Source organism: Hydra viridissima, unplaced genomic scaffold (assembly GCF_058129835.1).
Source record: "Hydra viridissima isolate aposymbiotic clone 2 unplaced genomic scaffold, HvirCarnegie_v1 scaffold_11, whole genome shotgun sequence".
Classification (NCBI taxonomy): Eukaryota; Metazoa; Cnidaria; class Hydrozoa; order Anthoathecata; family Hydridae; genus Hydra; species Hydra viridissima.
Genome location: NW_028324310.1, coordinates 9,556,658 through 9,574,500, shown reverse-complemented (window position 1 = coordinate 9,574,500; position 17,843 = coordinate 9,556,658). Strand labels below are relative to the sequence as shown.

Below are 17,843 nucleotides of genomic sequence, written 5' to 3'. Positions count from 1 at the left end.
GCCTATTCCCGGAATTTTTAGCGTATTTACAATTTTGATGCAACAAAATGTTTATAATATAGTTCAACCATGAAATTGTAGGTAAAATTTTATCTTCTGAGTTAAAATAAATACAAATTATACTTGCTATATAGACTGTTATGTTTTAGAGTAATAAATGCTAATTTTGGAGAGTTTTTGAATGCTGTAAAAATGCAAAATTTGAAAAGCTGTCATTTTGCCCTATTGTGCAAAGTACTAAAAACTAAAAATCAAAATTATTTTCTTGGACGAAATAGTTAGATTTCAAATTTTACATTTTTGGAGTCAGGAAACATTGTAGTTTCACCCTGTCAAAGCGGTTTTCTCGGGTCAGCTCAAAGTAGTTTTTGGTCATTTTTTACAACAGTGCCAAGCTTACTTTCTTCAGATTTGATTGCGCGTGAAAATTAATTACTCATTTAACTGTTGTTCTCCATCGTAGATAATTGATTTCTCCATCGTAGACATTTGATTTCTCCATTGTAGATAACACTTTGTATTAACTTCGTGTTATTTTGATGAGATATAAAAGGTGAAAAATTAGGTAGTATTCCTCGAACTCAATAAATTAACTTTCTTTTCGAAAAGTAACTTAGCACTAATAGTTTCTTAAGATTTTGGGGTTTTAAGTGTTAGCTTCTTGTAAACATGTTTTTTATAAAAAAAAAAATAATAATAATAAAAAAGTTTGAAGTTTCAAAGCTTTACAGTTTTTTGCAATTTTATTGTTTTTAAATATAAAAAACATTTAAACTTTGGCATTTGGACATCAATATTGGACGAAAACATAGCCAAAATATTTTTTAAAATGTGGGTTGCTTATCACTCGGGAATGAGTATTAACTATCAAAGCTAAAAAACATCATTTTCTAACTTTCGTCTAAAGAACTTTTGATAACCTCTGGCCTTTTGTGATAAGAGGTTTTAATTTTCGCGTTTACTTAATTCGTCTTTACCATAATTCCTGCGGACGTTTTGAAGACAGTTAAAGAAGTCAACAAATAGATAAAGAAAACAGATTAAAAGAAAGGTGAAAAGCTAGCAGGAAAAAATACAGATATCTATCATCTTCTCGATAAAACTCCTGTACATATAAGTCATGTGGTGGGAGTGCATTCCAGCATTTGCGATTATTGGTGTATCTTTATGGCTCGGCGGAAAAGGTGTTGGTGCAATTAATCGTTACCAGAACGGTGGAAGGGTATGTAAAAACATTTGCATAGTTTGTGCATAAACTGCTATTTGACAGATATAGTTATAGAATGGTTTTGGGAGTGATTAAACTGTACCCAATCTTTTTAATGTATAGCCACGTCGAATAAGACAAGATGATTTTGCAAAAACGTTGACTCTCCGTGATATTGAATTAACTGGTAACCATTACAAGCAGCAGGTACTACTTTTAGGTTGTTTTATGTTTACTTGTTTACAACTTCACTATTTTCCTATTCTTCTTTTACTTCTACTAATTATTTAAAGTAAATATACAATTTATTCTTTTCTATTGTTCAATTACATTATATATCTGGTTCTTTAAACATATAAATCATCAGAGAATACAATTTTTAAAGAGTTAGGTGTAATAGCTATATTTCTTTTTGTTTCAGGTTCCATGATTGAGGCACTTTCTTTGATTGTATATAATCTATTGATAGAGAAAAAAATTTGTCATTTAAATACTTGATTTTCTATTGCTGCTCCACTCATTAAGTTCTTATAATTGTTTTTTATATTCTTAAAATTATACCTTGAATTTCAATGTTTTTGCATAGAGTAAGTTGTCAAAATATATAATCAAAATATTGATAATCTAAATGCTGTTGTGTAGTTTAATGTTTTTTTTTTTATTTTATGAACAATCTTTAAATTTATAAAATTATTGGGAAGTTTATTAAAACTCTACAAACATGTTTCCATACCGTATTTTGAATTTGAAAACATCCCCAAACTCTTTTGGTTAACTATTTGTTTTTATCATTGATGTGTTTTTAAGTTATGTTACCTGTTTTAAGTTTAAAATGGAAAAGAACTTCTAAAAATGAGAAGAGTTATCTCCTTTATTTTTTTGATGCATTTGGTTGCTGTTTCTGCTTTACCAGGTTGAATTTATAATTCTTTCAAAAATTTATACACAGTGTTTGTTTTTAAGTTATGTAACATATATATTATCATAAGTTCTTACTAAAGAAATATAGTTTAAGAAAATATTTGCCTTTATGTTCATACTATAAATATGTTGTCAATTTGTGCAGGTATTGTAAAAACATTGGCAGGAGGTGGTGAACCACACAAAGGAAAGAAGTCTGATTGCAATGACAAAGAAAATTCAAAAGATGGTACTGGTTCAGATGCTCGCTTTAACTATCCTTGGGGTGTTGCATATGATCACAACAAACATGTAGTTTATGTGGCTGATTGTGTATGTATTTAATTCTATTGAGATTTTAGAGTTTTTCGAATTTTACATTTAGAATGGATGATTTTTATATAGTTATGTTAATGCTTTTTGGTTCATTCTATGAATGCAAGAAAGTATTTAAACTTAACTAAAAAACTGTTTTTACTGGTGTTTTATTAAAATACTAGTTAGTTGACCAAACACAAATAAATATTCTTTATGTTTTGCATCACTAAATTGGTAGATTTCAAGTTATAAATAATGGATAAATTATTGTTGAATAAATTATAGTATGGTACAAGTTTGTTTGTTTTTTTTTTTTTTTTTTAATGATAAACTTGTTTAATTATTCTATTAAATTTTGGACAACCACATCCTGATATTTTTTAGGGATGTTTAGATTCTGTTCATCGAACTGACAAAATAAGAAAAATTGATATAAAAACAAGTGAGTGTTTTAAAGTTTTTGTTTGACTTTTAATAAAAAATACCTGGTTTTCATGACTATTCTTTGCATTTCCAGAAACTGTTACAACGATAGCTGGTTCCACACAAGGTTTTAGTGATGGTTACGGAAAAGAAGCTCATTTTATGCATATTGCTGGTATGGAATAAATATATAATATTGATATTTAAATATATCATGTTTATATTGAGATATATAATGTTTACTAATAATATTTTTAATAGTTATAATGGAATAAAAACAATTATTTTACTCTTTAGTTTATAATTCAAAAAATCAAGTTTAATTTTGTTCTTTTATATCTATTTTTTGTTTGTTTTATAGACTAAATTTATTCCTAAAAATGATAATCAAGTGCAGGAAATACGCAAAACAGGGTGTTAGGGTGTTATTTAGAATGCAAAGAGTATAGTCTTTTTTATTCCATAAACCTTTTTTTTAATGCTTTTGAGACAAAACTTTGAAACACATCAAGCACTGGTCTAAGAAATTTTTACAGCTTTCAAAGATTTATTTTTAAGATAGATATCAGTCATTAACAGATTAGAATTAGTTAATGCTAAAACTAATAATGTCATTTAGATTTTATAATTTCTTATGAAAAGTTTTATTTTTTCAGTGAGTTTTTATAAAACTTGTAAAACTTTCTACATTGTTAATTGTTGTTGTTTTTTTGTTTGTTTTTTTTTTTTTGTTTTTTTGTTTTAATTTTTTATTTGATAGGCAAGGGTTTTTATTTGGTTTATTTCTCTTCTATTTTTAAAAATTGCTTTATATGTCATTAGTTTTTAGTCACTTTTTTTGCTTTCAACTTCTTTAAAATGAGGATTTTTAGATCAGAATTTAATTTCTGATGTTAATTTTTTTATAATACTTTGGTTTTTGCCAGTATTGGCTAGTAGACTTTATTTAATTTTAATAAAATCTAATCAAAAAATGTGAAAATAGCAAAGTTCTAAATCCTACTTCTGATATAGATTAGACTGTCTAAATTACTATTTTGACTATTCCCCTGGTAAAACTATGTAAATTATTCAACTGACTTACAGAGTCTTTTTCAAATTATAGTAAAAGTTTAAGAGAGTTAATTTAACTCATGATTCATTGTCTTTTGTATTTATTGTTCTAGGTATTACCTTAGATCCAATCCTGGAAATACTGTATATAGCTGATAGTGTTAGTTGAATTATTATTTTATGTTTTATTACGTCATTAGTACTTTTAGGGTAAGATTTGGTTTAATACTTGTTGTATATGCATTTTACATGTTATAAATTTATATATTACATTTTTCTATTGATAAACTTGATGATGTGATAAGTTTTATTAAATTTTATTTAGGGGAATCATCGAATAAGAATACTTTATTTATCAAATAGTAATTATTTTTTATATATATATAGAACTTTTTTGCTAGCTTTTGTTCATAAAATTTTGTCACTAGACATTTTCATCTAAGTTAGTGAAAAGTCCATTCATAATTGAGTTTTTAAAATTAGTGCTAAATGTTAAAATGAGTTTGTTAGAATTTGAAACTTAAACAGAATGTGTTTTACCTGAGTGTCTCTCATCTAGATCGCGTGGACACAATTGCAGGCTTACCATCACCTGGATTTGTGGATCAAACAACAGTGTCATCACAGTTTAATAATCCTCAAAGTGTTGCTGTTGTTCGTACTGATAACTTAAAGCGAAGGCTTTATGTTGCTGATACGGTATCTTTGATTATTTTTAGTTATATGTGTGTGCAAATTGCTTGATATCCACTAAAGCTGATATTAGTTGGGTACAAAATTCTAGGTTTCTATTCTACAACTTTTTCAAGAGCTTTGTTTGGCATATTAGTCTATCACTCTTGTAGATTATTCTATAAATATATTCTGGAGGTATGGCATACTTTTTGAACTTTTTTGTCTATTTTATCCAACAACAAGCTCTTTTCAGATTATAAACATTCTGGGCCAAGTTACCATGTGTTTCTCATTTCTTACCAGTGCAATAATGACAAATCTTGGTCAAGATACCAAGTATGTTGCAATATGGATGTAGAAACAGCTTGAACACCAGGTTGATTCCACTCCTCAAACTTTTTCATCCATCAGTATACCGTCATATGCCAGCAATAAACAAGAAAGACTTTTATTTATTAATATGTAAAATGATTAATTTCTTTATTTTATATCTATAATGTATTTATGTAAGTTTTATGATAAAACAAATAGCGAGATTGTGTACCTGTGTGGGAACTGTAGAATTCAGCTCAACTACAAGAAACCATTCAGCGTAAAAAATCCTAATAAACTTTGCCATATTTCAGTAATTTCCTTCTTGATTTATTCACTAATTTGAGCAATGCTGTCCATTAGAAGGAACACTTTCAAGCAGTATGATCTTTTAGCCATAAATCTAGAATGAACTTGCAAACTTTAAGTCTATCAGAAGGCAATAGTGCCATCAAATTAAGCTATGCCAGTTTTTGGTGATCATTTGAACTTTCCCATTTTAGTTCAAACAATTTTTTTAAAGTTATGATTAAATTACTTAATTAACTATAAACATGTTTTCCCTTTTGAGGAACGGAAAATTATCATAAAGAGAGAGAGGGGGGGGGGGAATATATGGATTGAAATAATGACTACCAATGAGTAAAAATTTTTTAAAAAACACAAAAAAACACAAATCTGCACCCTCCATCACCAAACTTTCTGAAATTTGGCACAAATGTTTAGACACATAACTTAGGAAAGACTGTAAATTTTTTTTATAAAATTCTTATCTGTTTAGGATTTACAGCAACTTGAAGTTTGTTTGATTTTGACTGAAAAATGAGGGGGGAAAAGTGCCGGAAATGTGTCCTTTTACTATTACCCTTATAAGGTGCTTGTAGTAATTTTGCATAGCTAAAATTTGGCACCAAAGGAGTTTGAATCCTGTTTAATCTGAAAATTATAGATTTGTATCTCTCAAAACAACAAAATATAGTTTATTTCAAGATCTACAAAGCGCACCATCTAATTATAATAAAAAAGAGCATTGACAACTATAACTCTAGAAAAAATCTGACTGATAGAAAAAACTTTTGGTTTTAATTTTCTTAAAGATTAGACGTATATCTACTTTACGAACCAATTTTGTTTTGGCCTTACGTTTACTTGAGGAGTTGTTAAGATTTGATATGAACACCAAATTTTTTGATATTTTAAAAATCAGGCAATCTATCCCAATTTTCTACAAATCAATCAAGTTAGAAATTAATAGTTTAGTGACTTAATTATTTTTATTAATTTTTTAGAACAAAATGATAAGGTATAAAAAAACCTTTTGAAAAATGAATACTCAATTTAAATGATTTTATATATGCTTTTCATTCATATTATTTAAATTGTACAAAAAATAAAAGATTAAAAAAAAGTATGGATAGGACATATCAGACTCAACAAACTTGAAATTAGTTTAAATATAAAAAATCTCTATTTCCTAAGGAGAACAATTTTTTTCAAGTCGTCTTTGGCTAAATCCACCACTTTTGCTCATAGGAAACACAGGCATAATCACCTGGTACTAAGTATACAGTTGTTACAGGGATGTTTCCAAAATCATGAATGAAAGCAAAATCTTCATCAACACTGCATAGCTTTGCACCTATCTAGAAAAAAAAAGCAACATTTATTCCGTTTTACTTATTTTGTCAAACATGGTTTTTTAAAGACATTAAAAAAAAATTGTAAGTCCAAAATAAAACAAAAATACTTTTGAGGATGATTCCACACAAATAAAAAATCTATTCGAGTTTATCAATAAAAAATTATGCATATTTTTTAAAGATGATAAAAGGTATATTAAATATATATATTTTAACCTTTTGATGGCCAAGTGGTATAAACTGATGGAAACTACGTGTTCCAGGTATGGTATTTGCAGTATCCAATCATTCCTTAAGAGTGTTTCTCACCAAAGTTAAATCTTCTGATGATATATAAATGAAATGTACACCTTCAACGTTTTCATTGCAATATTTGAGCATTGCTTGTGGAGATAAATATGATTACCCATATCTCTTTGCAAGCTTGCTAGTGTTGTTAAACGTTTGACTGTACCATCTATCCCATCACAAGGTTGCTTACCGTGACTAGTTGCAAAAAAGTTCCATTTAGCAGAAAGACCAAAATCTTCAAGATGGAAACAAAGATTCAAAATATTTTTACAATTCTTGTGTTGACCTGCACACCCATCCGAAAAGTATTCAATATTTTTTATTTGGGGTAGATTTGTTTTAATATCATTGCTGACAACATCAATAATTTTGTAAACCATGTTCACACCATGTATCATATCATCTGAAATAATACAAAAAGATTTGTGATTGAGAAAACCTTCTTTTTTGAAATAGATAATCACAGGATGTAGTGTACATTGTAAATTTGTCCAATGAAAGCTTTGTACTTCATCCTGAACTACAAATTTATAGTTTTCTGAAAAATCACCCAGAAATAATGATGTTAACTCATTCATATCTTCCTTTCTTGATCTCAGGTATGATGCTTGATTCTTAGGTAAATATGAGTGTGGTGCAAGTTTAGTCAGTTTTTTACATACTAAGTCAATGTATTCAGACACTGGCTCTTTATTATGTGTTAAGTTTGACCTATCTGTTTTTGTCAACTGATCAAATTCTACTTCATCGTCATCTTCAAACTCTCCAATTAAATTATAAAGTTTTTCAACCAATTCATTCATAGTTGCTGGGCATCTTTCACATTTACGCATCATACAGTCTTTATTAGTCATGTCACATACAATATAGGTAACAGTTCTTTATATGTCACACCAAGAGGATGTAAAAGCAGTTTTAAATTCTGATGAATAGCACAGACACATACTGAATGTGTTCCTGAAGCACCAGCAGTAATACACCATTTTTGTCGCAATGTGCAAAATCCTTGAAAACCCTATTTTTATTTCTGGGTTCATGGTTTTGAAAGTAACAAACAATTCCTTTAAATTACATAATAGCAAACGTTTTTGCATGTGAACATTTTTCTTTATGCTTACATAATCCTTTTTACCAGGCATTACACAACTATATTAATCATCTTCATAAAAAGACTTGACCAGTTGAACTGTTACATTTGGAAGAACTTTCCCTAATTTAGGATTAGGCATGGCTAAAATACCTTTTTCTAATGCTAATTTACGTGCAGTTTGAGCTACATAGTTTGTTACATGTAATATTTCAGAAACTATTTTTATTGACCAGTCAGTTGGAGCAAGTGTTGTCAGTTGTATTTTTTTAGATGTTGCTGTAGACTCTGCAATTTTATTAGCTTACAATACTATCATGTTATCAAACAAGTTTGCCTTTTCCATATACTCATTACCGAAACCTGACTGTTCTTCAAAACTTTCTTCTGGTATATTAAGGGAAGTGGCTACTTTTTTTTTTAATAGAGGTTGTTAATGCTGTCAATTTTCGTTTACTTTCTCTAATTTTACCTGACTTATGCAATCCTTTGACCTTAATAGGAGATATTCCAGCAACTGTAAAGTGTGTATTTACACCCTCTTTTTTATTTTGAATGGATGTTTCACTAACAATATCAAAATCTTCATCATTTTCACTCATACTTTTTGATAAATGTTTCATAACTTTACTTCGATAGCTTGGACACAACTTTTTTCCAGGTATAAGATTTAAACCTATGGTTTCTGCTTCTAATGCAGTATGCATTGTAATCACACGTAGAGATGCTGAAAAGAAAATGTACTATATTACTCAAATACTGTAACATTAATTATACTATTGTTATAAAACAATGAACAAATCCTAATAAACAGCTTATTAAGAATGGTATTACCCATTAAAATGTAAATGGATAAACTTTTACCTCTACACGCTTTTTTGTGAGTCAGAAATGGATTACAGCAACTTTTCTGATTACTCTTATATCTCACTATTAGCATATCACGATGATGTGTGCATATACTAGTAATTTGTTCTTCTTTCAAGTTTGTTCATTTTACAAGTTAAGATAATTCCTGTCAATATCTTCAATCAGATTTCTTACTTGGGTATATGATTGTTCATAACAAGCTCCATAATCATTTACAAATGAACAATTGATTTTGTTATCCATATAAAACTATAATGAGGAATTATAATCTAAACACTTAAATAGAAGAAATCTTCAATACAATATTCCTAATGAGCAAAGTACACTTGAACACAAACAATATGATTAAAATAAAAATAAAGTTATATTTATAAAGAACATTTGCTTGAACAAATAGCTATTAGTTTTAATAGACGTACTTTAAATGCCTAATTATCTACTAATTATTGTCAATTCTCTACTAATTATCTACCAAAAATTAGGGTGAAAGTAGATTATAACTAAATGTAATTATATTTAGTTATATAATTTAATAAGGTAATATTTATTGGATATTATTATGTACACTTGTCATTTTATTACTTATTTTATTGATTAGATAACCACTATTTTATTACAATAAAACAATCAATAAGAAAAAAAGCATTACATAATATTATTTAATTTAATTACATAACTACTATGTAATGAAAATAACAATGCAAATGACATAAGAATTATGTAATGAAAATAACAATTCAAATAACATAACTGTTATGTAATGAAAATAACAAATTTATATGTTTACAAAATATTTAACAATATTTTGTAACAACTTTGTAAAAATTTAAATCACATAACACACATTCTGGTGTTTTTTTAATTAACTGACTCAAAATTTGATTAAAAACAAATAGTATTTAGTTCAAATAGTTCAAATAGTATTTAGTTCAAATAGTTCAAATAGTTCAAATAGTATTTAGTTCAAATAGTTCAAATAGTATTTAGTTCAAAGCCAAAATGAATTTGCTGACTTATTTTTTTTTAAATTTCTTCAGAAAAATTGAAAAACCAAAACATCAATAACTCCTCAGCAAAACATAAGGCCAAAATAAAATTGGTTCGTAAAGTAGATATATGTCTAATCTTTAAGAAAATTAAAACCAAAAGTTTTTTCTATCAGTCAGATTTTTTCTAGAGTTATAGTTGTCAATGCTCTTTTTTATTATAATTAGATGGTGCGCTTTGTAGATCTTGAAATAAACTATATTTTGTTGTTTTGAGAGATACAAATCTATAATTTTCAGATTAAACAGGATTCAAACTCCTTTGGTGCCAAATTTTAGCTATGCAAAATTACTACAAGCACCTTATAAGGGTAATAGTAAAAGGATACATTTCCGGCACTTTTCCCCCTCATTTTTCAGTCAAAATCTAACAAACTTTAAGTTGCTGTAATTCTTCAAGGAATAAAAAATTTTTGAAAAAAATCCAGTCTTTCCTAACTTACATCTTTACACTTTTGTGCCAAATTTCAGAAAGTTTGGTGATGTAGGGTGCAACCCTTTGTTTTTTGAAAAATTTTTACTCCAATCTAACAAATCTTAAAGCTTTGATTATATACCTCACCTTTCTAAACACCTTAGTGTTAATAACATAGGCGCTAAAAATACTGAATGATTTAGCTATATGCTCCTTTTACTTTCCCTGGGTTACCACTTGTGGTATCAAAGCAAATGCATTGAATTTTATCTAATAAAGGTAGATTAAGTTCTTCTATAGCTTGTTGGTTTTCTCCTGAAACAGAATTGATTGCAGGAATTCTAAGTAACTCAGTTTTTCATTCCTTGAAAGAACATCTAACCTATCTTTTGAAAACTATTTCCTTTTAGTCAACTCTCTCACAATTTTTTCATCAAAATAAACCCCTAAAGAGTTTGAAGACTTAACAATGTTTCTTATACAATCCCTGATTTCATTTTCACCCATGTAATCCACATTCTCTGCAGCTTTGTAAGATTAAGAGTTTTCAGTATCATTTTCAGATATTGACCATACCTTATATTTGTTATGATTGTATTTAAATCTATATCTTCTTTCTGAAGAGCACTGAAATCACTTATCCTGCCCCACTAACCTGCTTTTAATTTCCTCCATCTCTTCAGAAAGCTATGCCTTCTTTATCATTTTGGTTTCATATCTTATCTTTGTTTATTATCTTATCTTTGCTAATTTTTTCAATCATGCTTGTAGCTTTCTTTTCTAGAAAGAATTCTTTCTTACTTTAGCAGGGTTTTTTCTTTTGCTTCAGCAAGGCTTTTTCTTTTCATTTTCAGCCTTCATCCAATTATTCAACAAATTTTTGACCTTTATGCTATAAAATGTACATATTATAGTTTTTACTAAAGTAATATATACTAGGATTATATATTTAAGTATTTATATGTTATGATTAAGTGGTATAAATTAAGTTCTTATTAAATTCTTACAAATCTTTATCATATGGATTTATCTGTAGAACTCTTTATGAAAAATAAACAAAATATTTTACTAAAATTATCTGTTTAAAACGTTACCTTATTTTCTGGAAAGATTTCAATCCACCAAATATCCACAAGACTGCAATTTTAGATAGTAGGCAGCAAACTGACCAACTGGAAAATCTTGTGTAAATGAACCACTTTTATTTGGGCATCCTATGAAAAAAATTTAGTTTAATATTGGGTTTAGATGTTTGTAGAAACTGTTAATACTGAAAAATCTCCAGTGTGGTGGCAAATTTTTTGAACATTTTTTTTTTATTTATATATAACATCTTAAGTTAATCTGAAACAAAATGTTATTTGAGTTTTTTTAATGTAAGAGAGAAGAGAGTAATGCAGGTGTTCAGTATATGTTTGAAAAAGTTAAAAACTATAGTTAGCTACTATGATTACTGTAATTTCAAAAATAAAAATAAAAATTTTAAAACTTGGTTCAGCAGAAATTTACATAATTTTTATGTATCAATTTATTAAAAATACATAGCATGAAATTTTCATATATTTTACGAACACCTATTGAATATCTTTTTGAAAATTAAAAAAAAAATCTTACAGTTAGTTTTTTGTTTTGTTTTTTTTTGTTTTTTTTATTATTAAAAAGAAAAGAACCCATATTAAGTTAATAAAACAAATTCTCTTTATAAATACTATTTAGAACTTTAAAAATTGTTTGAGAATAAAAATTTCTTTTTAAGTTCCTTTTATTTTTAAGTGTCTAACAAATTTTTGATTTTTCTCTGAATTATTATAAAGTGTTGGATAAGTGTGATAGTTATTAAAAGATACTGTTTGTCAGATTGGAAATGTTTGCTTACAGTGGGTTATAAACTTTATAAAGAACTTACTATAATACTAGTATCTTATCTACATTTTCATCTGCTTTTTGTTTTAAATAACTTTTGTTTGAGCAATGTTTGGGATCATTGTCCTTGTGGAATGAGTCAAACACTAGGTTTTGGAACTAGGTTTTGTTCAAAAAATCTGATGTATTCTTTTTTTATTATACTATATTTTGTTGTTGTTGTTGTTGCTGTTGTTGTTGTTGTTGTTATTATTATCATTATTATTATTATTATTGTTATTATTATTGTTGTTATTATTATTGTTGTTGTTGTTGTCATTGCTGGTGGTGGTGGTGGTGGTGGTGGTGGTGGTGGTGTTATTATTAACACCACCACCACCAACAACAACAACAACAAATAAGAATTTAGTATTTTTTCTTAAATCTCCAACTTCATAGTCATAGTAACAAGCCCAAGCATAATGAAGCACTTACCATGCTTCATTGTAAGCACCAAGCACTATGGTAGTATCTTCAAATTATCATTTCTGCAAATGTAAGGTCTTACTTTTAAACCAAGTATTTCAAATTTTAACTTTTCACTCCAAAGTACTTTTTTAAAGTTTTATTGTCCACTCATGACCAATTTTAGTCTTTTTTGATTTTTTTGGGGTCAAAGTATTTATTTTCTGGCAGGCAACTCTTTAGCTGTCTTTTAAGATTTATTCTGAATTCCATTTACTTTAACACAAATTTTTGGTGCTGTGAGTCTTTTATTTTGTTTGCTGGTTGCAATATAAAACTGCTCTTCTCTTTTTGTAGCTTCTCACTTTCCTGATCAAGGAAGATCTTGATGACTTTTTATCTGTACTGCAATAGCATATTCAGATTTTTTTAAAATAGCAGTTTGCATTTTTTACACTAATTTTATAAAATTTCCCTATTTTTGTGATCTTTTTGAACTAATGATATGAACTAAAATTTTTCTAAAATAAAATATTTGAAGTAAATGTATGAGTAGTTGTGTATATCAAGCATGATTGATTAAAATATATCAAACAATTTTTTTTTTCTTAAAAAATGAATTTTATATAATTAAGATATTATTGGGAAGGGTTTTTATTCCAGGACTACTTTTGACATTATCTAGGATAATCATGCAGTCAGAGTTATTCATCTTGATACTGATTTCTCTGGTATAGTAATTTTGCTGTTTATTTTTTAAAAAGTGTTAGTTTTTTATTATTTTCACTCTTTCACTTTTTTTTTTTTTTATTTACTGAAGTTGAGAAAAAATTAAATTTTCAGTAAATTTTTAATGATTGTTAGTTTGAGTTATTTTAATAAACTTTTTGGTAGTTTAAAGACTAAAAAATTTTTAGGCGAAGTTAAAACTCTGGCAGGTGGTACACGAGGTTTTAGAGATGGTTTTAAGCTAAATGCCAGGTTTTACCATCCAACTGATATTGTAGTTGATGGAATTGCCCAGTATATGTATGTTGCTGACCATGTATGTACAACTTATAAAATGTGTCTTTTTATCTCTGTTTTTTTTTTGTTGTTGTTGTTTTTTTTAAGTTAATTTGCATTTTTAAACAAGAATAAAACTTATATAAGTTTTTTTTTTTTTCATGATTAGTTAGAAATAATTGTATAGAAATACTTTTGGACGGTTTCCCTCCTTTTGATTTATTGTTTATTTTTAGTTCAATCATGCAATAAGAAGATTAGAGCTAAGCACAGGTTCTATGCTATTATGCTGTCATGAATAACATTTTTTCACAAAAGCTTTTGCTGTGTGACGAGTAATAATAACTATTTAATCTGTTAATTAGGTTATGTTACAACTCTTGCTGGGCAGGGTTTTGGTGCTGAGATTGGTTTAGATAAACAACCTGTTCATGTAATTTTTAACTATCCAGAAGGTTTAGTGTTTGATCCAGATTATAATGTGCTGTATGTTTGTGAATTTGTAAGTAGCAATACTTAAGTTAATGAATTTCTATAAAAATATTCAGTCTAAATTTTACAGAATAAATAACTGAACTTTTATTTTGCATTACAGTTTTACATATAGTAGCAATTGTTATTTTTTGATTTAGGGAGCTTATCTATTCCATTTTTGTTCTCAGTTTTTCCATTTTTATTCTCAGTTTTTATTATAAGTTATCTGTTTATATTGTGTTGTTTTTTTTGTATTATCTAAGTATTGCCTGAGATATTTAACTAAAATATTGTTATCTAGGTTTTGTTAAATGTAACATAAGATATTTGTCTTGTCTAAATAATATTTTATTATCTAACCTATAATTTAAGTTATAAATCGTATATTTAGGAAAATCATGATGTAAGAGTAGTTACAATGGAAGGTGATTAAATTGTTTTATCTCTTTTTTGGCTTTTCAGTTTTTTATTTATTTTATGATAAATAAAACCTCCCATGAAATTTTTAAGCATTTATCATCAATCAATCTGGAAGTATTAAGCATGAGATTAGTAAGTCACAAAATAATAATGTGAAAAAGAACTCCATTTTAATGAACATTTTTAAAACTTTGATCAGGTCTGGTGAAGACATTAGCTGGAGAATTCAAAGGTAAAAAAGATGGGTTGGGAAAAACCGCCCAGTTTTATCATCCATCCGGATTAGCTTTTGATCGCAAGAATCGAATGTTGTATGTGTCAGATCAGGTAATTTTTCAAATCAAACTTAAAATGGATAAATCTTAATCTTTAATTAAAATAATATAGTTATACGAAATGTTAATTTTTTTAGTACAATCATCTTGTTAGAAGTATCACAGCTGTTGGTTCAAATATTGAATACAACGGAAACAAGGAAGATGCAGCTGGTAAGATCTATAAGTTATTCCTCTTTCCTCTTTCATCAAGAAATGTACTTATCTTTAGAAAAAAATATTTTTTCAACCTTTAAAACCATAATGAAAAAGTTACAGCTTATTTTTTTGTGCAATATGTGAATACTGAAAACGCCACCGTTTTTACATTAAGTATTAAATTTTAATTTTAAGAATTAAATCTTAAAGATTTAAGTTTTGATGCTACATCAAAAAGTACACAGTTTCAATATTTTGGGTGTAAAGTAAATAAAGTAATGGAGCAAAGAAGAAAATGTGATAAAAAGTAATGTTTGTGGTTTATGAGCTTTTCTAATCGATTTTCCAGAAGAGAGCATACACACACGTACACGACATGACGTACACGTGTGAGTGTGTGCGTGTATGCGGTTTGACTCCTTTATTTTATTTAGAGCTTACTGAAATGCAGATGAGCATAAAGACGATTCACTCCACTGATCATTCATCTTGGACGTTAAATATACTAATATGCTCTGCTTCACTGTTTGTTGGTGCTTTTATTGCTCGACCCTGCTTGAATAAGTTGACCAAATTGTTTAGAGCATAACACTTCTCAGAGTAGAATCAGGTGTGACATGAATGTGTTTGCGGATCCACCAAAATTAATCCTTGATTAAACTCTTCTAAATGAAGTCAAGCTTCTAAATGTTTGAACAGAAGATTTCTTCCTAGCGCTCTGGAACAGACTATTTATCAATGATATATTAAAAATAACTAGATGACTAACTTCCGCGTAATTTTTGAAGCAAAAATCAGCCATTATGGGGGGCAAATTTAACAAATCATAATCTTCGTATTTGTTTTGTTTTGATAAATAGCGTAAAGATTTTGCCCCTCATAATGGCTGATTTTTGCTTCACTTTTTCTTATGCCGATTTACGGCAGTTAGGCATCTTGTTATTCTTAATATATCATTGCTATTTATAGACAATTAAACATTGAAAATACGTTGTCCTTTTGTAAAAATTAGGAATTAAAATATTGTTTCATATAATTTCATTGTTGATATTTTTGCATCAACTTATGTCTAACCTCACTTTGAATCATTGGTCTAAAAAGAGCACTGGATTCAACGGACCGTTCGGTGTTATAGTTTTAAATTTAGCGTTTAAAGTTTTTGATATATGCATATATATATATATATATATATATATATATATATATATATATATATATATATATATATATATATATATATTAGTTTAAATTTTGTTAGTTTTTTGCTATTTATATCTCAAAACGTTATCGATTACTGTGATATTCAGTCACTATTTTCAAAATGATGGTTACATGAGTGTTCTACAATGTAAAACCAACAATTTTTATTATAATTGTTAATTGCTACATGTACCATTTTCATTTTTTAGACCAAAATATTGATTTTCTATTTAAAGCGTGGTTTGAATTGGCTTATGCTTAGCCTGAAAATCTTATTTCCTAAGGTATAAAGTACTGCTAAAATGCAAATAAACCCTAAAAAAAAGTGCAAAACCTGGTCAAAAGACCACCAGTTGGTGAAACAAAAACAAAAAAATACGTCTCTATTGACTAATTTTTGACTTTTGAAACCTTAAATATATTTACTTTCAAAATTAAGTGAAAAAATAACAATTTAAACCTTGTTTTAAATTTTTTTACCATTAAAAATGGCATCTGATTACAAATTAAGACATGGTTTTTGATTTTCTCCGCAAAAAATATACTAATAATTAGTTCAATACACTCTTTTTGTACAAATACTCTACAATGCTATTTTTAGATATCAAAATTCATAATTTTTAAATTGGCAGCACTTAAGGATTAGGTTGGTTAAAATGTTCATTAAAAACCGTAAGCTATGATTTTCTGCTCCTTATCTCTAATAACTCAAATCATGCTAGCCGTTCTTTAAAGATGCTTACTGTTTAGATCAGTTATGCAGTACAAAAATCCTTCTTTGTACTCTAGATGATTATTGTTTCGCTTACACCTTGACCAATGTTGATCAAAATCTTGATGAGCGGTTTCAACAGTTTGTTTACTATAGGGCCCCAGAGCGGATCCTTTGTGACTTAAAAAATCCTTGATTTGGTAGAAGACAGGATGAATTAGCGCTTGATGGTGGCTGGGCACTTTGACCTAAAACCAAAACATGCGTATTTTATGTTTGTAATAAACTTTGTTTAAAATGTTTGGATAAAACTTTTAAATTATTCTTATTTAAAGAGAAACCTGTCAAAAATATACTTCCTAAAATCTATCTAGTCTTATTTCTTAGTAGTCAAGACTTTCTTTCAATTATATGTATGTAAAAATTATTTAAGTATGAATATTTACCTGAGGTAATTGTAAGTGGAGCCCCGTCGGATGCTTTGAATCAAAATCTAAAAAATAAGACGATAACTAAACATTTTTGCCGTAGTAATGTCACCAAATAATATAATTTTTGTGATTCAGCATGTAGATTTATATCTATAAATAAATGTATATTCTTTTATTTAAATAATTAAAGAACCAAAAAGCGATTAAAAATATCTATTTAATGTCTAAGCATGAAAAGGTTGCCGAAGTCAAAAATAATAGAATCCGACTATAATGATTCAAATTGCTTTATATATTTTACTTTTAATAAGAGTATAATTATACTATTATTCTTTTAAATATAGCTTCCGTGGCGCAATTGGTTAGCGCGTTCGGCTGTTAACCGAAAGGTTGGTGGTTCAAGCCCACCCGGGAGCGTAGCTTTTATACTACGTTTTAATAAATGGCATGTTTTAAGACCTCATCTTAGTATGATGATTCTTCTAACTGTATGTTGATTTGATGCCTATTAATGATAAAAAAAAAAGCATTTATATTCTCTCTGAAAAATTGCTGATTTTTGCCCTCTTATTAACGCTTCACAA

The 17,843-nt window shown here is 27.7% G+C and overlaps 2 protein-coding genes, 1 non-coding gene and 1 pseudogene across 8 annotated transcripts in view; 3 read left to right on the top strand and 1 right to left on the bottom strand.

Annotated features, from left to right (window-relative positions):
* LOC145191419 (phosphatidylinositol 3,4,5-trisphosphate 5-phosphatase 2A-like) overlaps nt 1-17,843 on the top strand; it is a 401,680-nt gene that overhangs the window by 301,892 nt on the left and 81,945 nt on the right. The gene's annotated exons all lie outside the window — the stretch shown is intronic.
* LOC145191297 (NHL repeat-containing protein 2-like) lies at nt 971-15,952 on the top strand. Its single transcript, XM_090067233.1, has 17 exons — nt 971-1,222; nt 1,331-1,414; nt 1,629-2,120; nt 2,274-2,440; nt 2,810-2,867; nt 2,943-3,023; nt 4,015-4,061; nt 4,227-4,263; nt 4,461-4,600; nt 13,230-13,275; nt 13,462-13,589; nt 13,786-13,822; nt 13,915-14,051; nt 14,415-14,448; nt 14,643-14,770; nt 14,856-14,931; nt 15,351-15,952. Exons 3-17 carry the CDS (start codon nt 2,060-2,062, stop codon nt 15,503-15,505), a joined length of 1,332 nt encoding a protein of 443 aa, XP_089923359.1. The 5' UTR covers nt 971-1,222; nt 1,331-1,414; nt 1,629-2,059; the 3' UTR covers nt 15,506-15,952.
* Nucleotides 6,226-9,181, bottom strand: LOC149882065 (uncharacterized; annotated as a pseudogene). Its single transcript, XR_016445130.1, has 3 exons — nt 8,771-9,181; nt 6,745-8,633; nt 6,226-6,531 (listed from the first exon to the last, which is right to left on the bottom strand). The product of XR_016445130.1 is annotated as an uncharacterized LOC149882065 (transcript).
* Trnan-guu (transfer RNA asparagine (anticodon GUU)) lies at nt 17,603-17,676 on the top strand. The gene has a single exon. It is a non-coding gene; the product is annotated as a tRNA-Asn (tRNA).